This window comes from Scatophagus argus, chromosome 12, assembly GCF_020382885.2.
Source record: "Scatophagus argus isolate fScaArg1 chromosome 12, fScaArg1.pri, whole genome shotgun sequence".
Taxonomy (NCBI): domain Eukaryota; kingdom Metazoa; phylum Chordata; class Actinopteri; family Scatophagidae; genus Scatophagus; species Scatophagus argus.
The window spans coordinates 10,035,702-10,044,702 of NC_058504.1; the positions used below are offsets into that span (position 1 = coordinate 10,035,702).

The 9,001-nt window shown below is 38.7% G+C and overlaps 1 protein-coding gene across 1 annotated transcript; it reads right to left on the reverse strand.

Moving 5' to 3' along the window:
• Window positions 1–3,174: 3,174 nt before the first annotated feature.
• Window positions 3,175–5,769, reverse strand: zgc:92907 (uncharacterized protein LOC436733 homolog). Its single transcript, XM_046407183.1, has 4 exons — window positions 5,560–5,769; window positions 4,094–4,256; window positions 3,500–3,638; window positions 3,175–3,414 (listed from the first exon to the last, which is right to left on the reverse strand). The coding sequence occupies exons 1-4, from the start codon at window positions 5,638–5,640 to the stop codon at window positions 3,303–3,305; spliced, it is 495 nt and encodes a 164-aa protein (XP_046263139.1). The 5' UTR covers window positions 5,641–5,769; the 3' UTR covers window positions 3,175–3,302.
• Window positions 5,770–9,001: the final 3,232 nt, after the last annotated feature.

Here is a 9,001-nt window from a genome sequence, read left to right on the forward strand (position 1 = left end):
TTTGTATTTTCTGTTGTAGTTGCGTTTAAGGAACCGAGAAATATTAGTGACTATCTTATTAAAGTCCCTCTTGTCGAGAGACGTCCACCACTGACCACTGCATTCAGGCTTGTTTGATTGACCCTCCGCTTTCACCCATTGTTACTGTTTGTATGGACTCATTCAGTTCACTCTCGTTTTGATGAATGGGTCGTTTGTTTTTCTGTCTGCGTGGAGGAATCACAACTTTCATATCATTCAGTTTCACTCACAGTTCATTCTGCGACTTTGTACTTTCTTCCCAACTCCTTGCTTAGAATCACACTCAGATACAAGCTCATGATAAGCTCTGATGTTAACAGTTGCACACTCTTAAAAAATCTGATTAATTTTCCTTCCTGAGATGATATCTGAGGAAACATTTTACTTAGTTCTGTAAAAAAACAAAAAAAAACAACTTACGTTCTATGAAAGTGGAACTGAAAACAAATCTGGACAGAAGGATGCACAAAAAATACATGTTAATTACTCTCAACAAGTCATCTTATATTTCTTGAAAATTAGATCTCATTTTTGGCCAGTCTGACACAGATAATTATATTTGCAAATAAATATCCTGATTTGAAGTTAGATATCCACTTACAAGGGAGACACATTGACTGTAAAACCAGATCTAATAGTGTCTGTCCAAACTGACCCACAAGTGTTGTGCAGGTCCTGTGCAGTCCCACAGGCTGACACACATGAGACTTTTTGATTTTCTTAACTCCACTAAGGAAAGGCTGTCTTGACTAAGATGCTTCAATGCATCTACCCTAATGATGCATTAATATATCACACAGTGCAAGTTTAAAAATAAAGTTGACAGAGAAGCTCTGGTGGGGCAAACAATCGGCCCTAAGTTGACGTTAGTCCATTTCTATTAGATTTACGTGCAGTTTCCACAAACATCATGTGAACCATGTTGGACAGGCAGAACCAGTTAAATACTAAAACTGATCTGATTTAGGGAAAAACACCAGAGGGTTTTGACTGCCTGGAATATCTGGAACAAGGTTCTCAGTTGTGGTTTAACCTTGTCTGGTATTTTAGAGCTTCAACTTAAGGGTACTTTCATTATCAGTGAATCAAAATGTCACAATATACTGAAAAATGTCAATCATAAATGTCTTCAAAGTCAAGGTGACGTCTTTAAATTGTGTCTTTTATCAGACAATCCAAAACTAAAGGGTACTCGGTCTTGCTGCCACATGAGACTGTAATATAGACTGTAAAATATCTACCTGGGGAACTGTTAAATTCACTATGTGTTTTGTGACATGACCGCCTACAGTTTTTTTTTTTCTCTTTGTTAAAATTAACCACTTCCTTAATTCAGCCTGTGGTACAACAGCTGGTATACTGTGTCAGAAACTTACACTGCTAAAGCTCATGTGTTGCCATTTTCATGTTTGTCGATTTAAAAAAGAAAAAGAAGTGAAGAAAGTCGCCTGACTCAGCGAGTTTCTTATCATAGTGAATCTTCCTTTTCCACAGAAATTCCTCCATAAGCAGAAAGGAGGGACTTTCCTAAGATGGAAATCTGCCAGGCTTCTAGTTTATTTTTCTTGTACAACAGGATGGATACTTAAAATATTTTATTTATTTAAGTGTCCAAACACACACCACAACAGGTTCCTGCTCTGAACCTCCGAGCGTTGGAGGCTGAACTACTAAGCTAAGCAAGAGTACGTGCTGCCTGTCACCCATCATTTCCTGTTTAACAAAACCTCTCCTGGTGAAGAAACTGTAACTGTAAATGAAAAATCGACTGCGTGATGCCGACTTCGACACTTTGTGCGTCTTTTAATTAGACACAAAGCATTTTAAATCAATAACTGAAAAGTGTTACTGTCACTCTGCACGCCGTGTAGAAGACTGAAAACTGAAAAAAAATAAAAAATTCTAATTTCAGATCCCAGGCTGTTCAAGTACACTCAGTATGGACGTCTTCCCTGCAGGATAGATGATTTGTGACATCCTCTTGTACACAATAACTGAATGAGATGGTGCTCCTCTCTGCAGATACAGAATCTGAACGAGAACTTGAAAAAAAAGGTACTCATGGCATATAGAGAGTGCTGCTCTTCAAAATATGAACAACATCACCTGTTATGGCATCAAAAGCCCTATATTATCTTAAAAAAAAAAAAAGAGCTGTAAAGCCAACAAATACCTGTTTTTGCCGGTATTGACAGAGAGAAGCTGGGAATGTGGGAGGACAAATGATATTGCAAGGTCATAGTGTTAAACATCTCCCCCTTGTGGCAAGAATTGGTATAACCTCTCTGTGATGCAGCAAATTTGTTGAGAGTAAAAGAGCACCATAAACATCACAACGACTATTTGTCCCCTTTCAAATAAGTGGAAATTTACAGGAAGTGACATGAATTGATATTCAGATATACAGATGGCATATTCACACTGTATTTCACAGCAGACGTCTTAGATGAAATATACAGACTTTTATTTACCTTTTAATGTAAGTTGGTTTCCTTGATCATGTGCTTGGCTAAAAGAGCAGTTTGCAGCACAGGGATTACAAAGAAACAAAACCAAAAGCTCTAGAGCTGCTCAGAGGTATACTGTCTGCACAGTCTAGCGGTGAATATGTAAATTAAAACATCCTGAAAAGATAAACCTTTTAAGTGGTATTCCCAGTAATGGCTGGTACCTTCCCCTCATGCAGCTAAAGGTTAAAAGTGACACATCATTGTAAAATGGATGCCATAAATTGCTGTAGTAGTTAGCATTAAGGATAACTAACTGCATGTCTAGAGTTACAAACTGGCAAACAAAATTGAATGTTGGGGTTAACACTTCAGTGCAAGCAATATGCCTTGACAAAAAAAAAAGTGAAAGAAGTGAAAACGATTCAACAGTGCAGATGCTCACATAGTAATGATAAAGATGAACTCAGATCTCAGAGGTTTATCGTCCAGGTCAGAAGTCTGAGGGGATCCAGAGTTCCCTCAGCTATGTGGTTACGCAGCTAATGCAGCCTTTGTTTCACCTGAAAGTGCAGCTGTGACTTCAACTCTCTGATCTCAAACCCCTCAGGCTGGTAAAGTTTTCTCTTTCATTCACTGTACCAAACCTTTTAAAAATAAAATCTAGCATAAAGATAAGAAATAATTCAGAGCACACATAAGGAGCTGAAATTAAGGTTTATATTATTATTGTATACAAAAATAGAAAATAGTCGAATGTTCAACAATGTCAGTCACAATGTAATGCAATATCCTGCAACAGGGTGAAACCAGCAGTCCTGTAAAATTAAAGCGTCACTTAAGACCAAGAGCTTTGTCTAGAAAGTTTGCAAAATGCTTCGGCTGTCCATGTACGAAGGGCTTAAGAACAGAGAGATCCATGGTCCTCAGTGTTTCTGTCAGGGTGCTGCAAATTTTTTGAAAAAGCATGTTACTTTTGTTTTACTAAATAACCTGACATGTGTGAACTGCACATGTGAGAAAACACATACCTGCATGTGCAGTACAGCGAGTGTGAGTCCATGTTTAGCTGTCTGGCCAACTCCAGCTGGTGGTTGTTCATCAACTTGTCATTGACTACAACCAGCAGAGGTTTTCCTGCACTGAGTGCGTCCAAACAACTTCCTGCCCCTGAGGAGCAAAACAAGATCCTTACTCATGACTGGAGCTAAACTGAGTGTGTGTGTTCAGACAAGCAATGCCAGCAACGATGTGAAGTGTATGTAAATTGTCCTAAACTAAGTCCGACTGCCAACACGTTATGATCCTTTAGAACATTTTAATCTTCTCCTCCTGAGATAAGATTGAACATCGTCCTGTTTTTAATAGTTTGCTGTGGGTCCTCTGAAGCCCTCATGTTGTTGGAAACTGCTGACATACCAGTATTTGATTTTGCTTTGAATGTCTTCTGAGCAGGACATAAACATAAAAACTACCTGCTTTGACTGACTCTTTTAACTATTATTAACATGAATTATGTTTTATTATATTTTTTTTAAAAAACATACAAATAAAATAAGAGCCAAAGCTGAGCATATTATGCTGAAAGGAGTACGTGTGCTTGAGGTTTTTGATATTTTACTCACCTGCATGGCTGATGATGAGGTCCGCCTGCTTTATGTCTTCTGCTAGGGAGTCTTTGAATCGAAAAGCCTCCAGTCTGATGTGTGGACAGCTGTCAGCAGCAGGAAGAAGTGAGCCTCTTCCAACCTGTACAACCAAACGCTCATATCCTCGAGCCTTTAAAGCCTGTGAGGAAAAAAAAGTCGACAAGTTCAAGAGTGAATTTGAATTTAATTTCTTTTTAAGAGAAGATCTGTTTGGATGCTGCCAAGTTTCCCTTCACTTAAGAAAGAGAGCATCATGAGTGCCATCGCTCTAAATTAATTTCCTAAGAAATAATCTCAACACCTGATGTCTGACAGCATTACAGTTTTGGCTTCATACTTTTTACCTTGCTGCTGTAATCATAATATTTAAGTATTCTTTGAAGATGCATGATGTTTACACTAAGTGGTTCAGAGTTCAGAGAATACAAATTCATGCTGTGAATACACGTCCACAGCATGAATTTGTGATTGTTGACGATGGCTCGTTATGGTGTTAAAAGCAGAGGAGAGTGTAAGACATTAACACAACACATAGATTTCATTCTACAGAAACCGGCTGTGTGTCATCAGATGTCGATCAAACTAACACTTTGGCACAGACAATTTTGAGAGTCCGATGTAGATAAAAAGATGTAATTATTTGTTTTTTGACAGACGCTTCTTCAGTTTTATTGCAGATTCTGACACAATTAATTCCTTCCACTGACTACAAGCAGCTCCTCGGTTTATCTTTGTGCATTACTTTCTGGAACAACTGGCTTGATCCATACCACACTGAAAAATAAAATGCAAATGATTTAGCCTGCATGCTTAGTGCTGTCTTTTTCCCGTTGATGAATAGAAACACTGCTGCCAGGATCTTGACCTGAACCAGGAGGAGAGACCACAATCCTCCTGTTCTTAAACCCTTTAAGTGGATATGTCTCTTTGATAAGTCAAATTTTTGTGTTTTTAAAACTATCTGACGCTTACCTGAACAAACGAAATGTTGTAACTGGGGATCAGGCTGATAATGCAAATTTATTATCATAAGGTATTTATCGTATCAATTAAACTATTGAGACAATCACACAAAGCCAAATTGCTTTCATCGACTTAACAAGCACAGCGTCAACAGTATCGATTATCAATTTATAATTAACATGCAAAGATTTGTGGCTGTGGTTAATTTTGTGCTGCTGTTGTTGTTTTTACAACAATACAGTTGCTTCTTGCTTACACATCAATCCATCAACAATGATCCAACAATATTATATGATACTGACACGAACCTACATGATGAGTACTTTTACTTGGGTACTTTAAGTACACTTCTTCGTTTTACTTTCTGAATGTAGGATTTTCGCCTTTATTTATATTTAGTGTGGTATTGATGATTTTACTTAAGTGATACTAGCTACAGAGCTAAGTGTTAGCTTACGTTCAAGCCGGTGTTTTCTCACCTGAACGGACTCGGAAGACGTGATGCTTTCAATGAGCTCATTAAAACTCGTGGTGCCAACAGTTACAAACACTGTCTTCATGGTTGCCTCTATAAAACCGTCAATTTTCCGCTCTGCAAATAAACACTGCACAGCCCACCTTCAGCCTACAACCGCAGACCTTACAGCCACTTCCGCCTCAGGACGGCGACGTCACAGCCCTGACTGTGAAGCGCGTCGTGCTGCCACCTAGCGGTTTGGAGCGGTAAGCGTTTTGTACATGCAGTGTATAGTCTGAGGCTTACAATTTATTTTAAATACCTGAGTTTATTTTCTCTAATATAAGAGTTTCAATCAATCCTCTGCCTATACCCAAATCTAGGAGAGTGCACGTTTTTTAACGGGAACATAACAGTATGTCTCCACAGTAGCAGCTGTTCTCACTCACCTGCAAAGCTTCTGTGATCCCATGTCCAGTTTCCACAATACTTACATGAAAAGTAGTTTGTGAGGCATCAAAAACTGACATACGGATGAGGGTAAAGTTTGACTACCAGCCAAGGAAAGGTTCACTGTATCAGTTCTTGTTAAACACCTGACAAGACTTTCCTCATTTTGAACTCAGGCCCTTAAGAGACAGTGAATAAGAGCTTTGCCTGTTTGAAGACTTGCTGTCCTTTATGACAAGCAAGTGCAGCACCTGCAAAATACAGTCTAAAAATCAGGACAGTGCGTGATATAAAAAAAACCTCCTGTACCTGGAACATGCAGGTGTACACCAGCCAAACCTGCTGACATAGCTCCACTGAGGAATCAGGGCATTAAAGTTTGTACTTGACACTGACAGCTGGGCTCCAGTGGCACATTATCACCACTGCTAATGTTCTGACGTGACATGCCCTTGTTGATGAGATGCCTCGCATGAACCCAGCCAGAACTTGGTCATGTGACCTTTCTTTAGATGTTCAGTCTACACATAATGCCCCCCTCAACAGACATCGCAGTGTAAAGCATTACAGTTTTAAGATACTCGCACTTCACACAAGAGATTCCATTTCCTGATATTTTACACATTATTTTTTTTCAATCCACGAGGTGTAAAATAATTGGAGCAACAGCATTTCAAGTGAGTGATTATAGTAAACAAATACAAGGAGAAGCATATCGATCTTAGCAAATCCTGCCCATCTTTCCTAAAGAGCTTCACGTTATTTATGGCACGTGCAACAACACTCTTATTTAGATTGAATATGACACCGGAGCCTCTATAGCACCTTATCTTTTCCTTTTTCTTAGAAAAGGTGATTTTTATTTTCAAGTAAAAAATGTGTTTGTACTTAAGTAATTTCACATGTATTATTTTTATTTATTTTAAGGATCTGAACATTAATGACAGTTGTATTCGACCTTGTTCTGAAACACTCTTTACACTCGTCGACCAAATTTATCCGTTTTAACTTTTCTTTTTTTAAACCAGCAAATCACTAAATCTTGTTTCGCTAAAGGAGGGCCAGAAGTGTCACAGAGTTAGTTATGAAGCATTTCATTACCTAACAGATCAATAAAAACATGACACATCTGATAAAATACCACACAACCTAAGTGACTAACATCTGTGCCATTGTGAGCAGCAGGGAAGGCAGAAACTCCCAGTTCACCCCAAGCTACAACATAAATGACTTTCCTAGTGACAATCATGTTTTCGTGAAAGATGAGATTATTCGTTGCAACTATCTGGCACCGACTGTACACTGCAGGGAGCTGGCAGCCCAGAGGCCCGTAGTGGTTTTTGTTTGTAGAAGTCTAAAACTCTCTGATGGTGTGGGCAGAGATAAAGCCAGTAGGAAGCAGGACAAGACACTCCAAATTTGTTGTTTTCCCCTCCAGGAGCTTGTAGGAGCCGCGGTGACTGTGCTGATTCAGAGATGTCAGCGCCTCCCTCCTCTCACAGCAGCTGCTGCCAGCTCCATGAAGGATGCAAAGGCTCGGTGAGCATCCAGCAGCTCCATCTGACAACTGCAGAGTCAGAGGATGAAGACCCAGCTTTGTGCTCCGTGGGATGTGAAAACCACACAAGTACCATGTGCGACAAATGCAAAAAGAAAAAAGAAAAAAAAATGTGCAAAGCACACACCAACTCGCCTGCACTGTCAATCTGGTGCAGCAAAAAAGGAAGTGGAAAAGATAGCTTGTTTCTGAGGGTTGGTATTTTTAGACAAGGTATCTTCAGAAAAAATTGAACTTGTATATCTTATCATGCAGGATCATTCTTGTCATATAGCTGTTAAAATTTAATTTAGAGCTGTTAAAAGAATCTAACAAACATTTTTGTTAGTTATATATATATATATATATATATATATATATATATATATATATATATATATATATATATATATATATATATATATATATATTTTATAAAGGTCTGAAATATTGGCTGGACACAGCAAATTATAAAATACACTGCATGGATTTGTGTTCCCATCACTTTGACAGATACTCACTTAATTTCTGTAGTGTAGGGATACGTTCAAATTGTGGTTCAAAGTGATGCAATTCTCTTTTTTTTCTTTCAATTTCTCATTTTTCAAATATGACCTTTTGCTTTTACATTCATTTGACTGAAGCATCTTCCCATATAACGATCTATCAAATCTGCAACCTCCAGTCTCCCAGTCGTCATTCCTGCAATCCTCCATATTTGGTTTAGTCCACCACAGCCAGTGATGAATAATGATGTGAGCATGCTCAGTGGGAGAAAAACCACAAATATTCCTTCATCTGTATTAGTTCCCATAATCAGAGCCACAGACCCACATAAATACCGACCTGACCGTTCATGCAGCTTATTTCTCTTTGTGGCCAGTATGGACAGAAGGATTGCCTTAAGACAAAATAGGGGAAAAAAAATAAAAACTTGCTCTTTAACTTCAATTCCATGACTGATTTCTGAGCTGAAACTCACCATAAAGCCCTGTAGAGCCGAGGAGAACTGCTCCCCACAGGGTTCATTCATTACAAACAGTGACTTTAGAATTTCCCATTCATTCATTTGATTCATTGTAAATACCATTTATAATCATGTTAACACGACGGTTCAGAGTTTCCATAGCAGAATGACCAAACAGACCAGACTGCTTTCATTTGAATTACAGAAAGACTTTTACGGATGAATGGTTACCAAACTGGGGGGTGTTAAGGCACTGAATAAGACTAGTGGGGGAAAATGTGACCTGAAAAGGGTGAACTTGGCTCGTTTTGTTAGCTGAAATTAGAAATGATCAGATCGAGGTCAGCAGGAGGAAAACTGGCACTGATTACACAGAACTGGTTGTCAATCAAAGTTAATACCGTAAAACTGTGCCCTGTGACAAAATCCGAAATGCCAGCATGTTTAGTTCCAAATGCTGACAATCGTTTATCTTTTCAAACGAGAAAAACAAGAGACATGAGACCAGGG

Excerpts from the sequence above, each read along its gene's own strand:
- zgc:92907 (XM_046407183.1), bottom strand. The coding sequence starts at position 5,640 with ATGAAGACAGTGTTTGTAACTGTTGGCACCACGAGTTTTAATGAGCTC. Across the intron at positions 4,257-5,559 it reads CGTCTTCCGAGTCCGTTCAG|GCTTTAAAGGCTCGAGGATA; the intron begins GTGAGAAAACAC and ends TTTTCCTCACAG. Across the intron at positions 3,415-3,499 it reads TCGCTGTACTGCACATGCAG|CACCCTGACAGAAACACTGA; the intron begins GTATGTGTTTTC and ends AAAAATTTGCAG.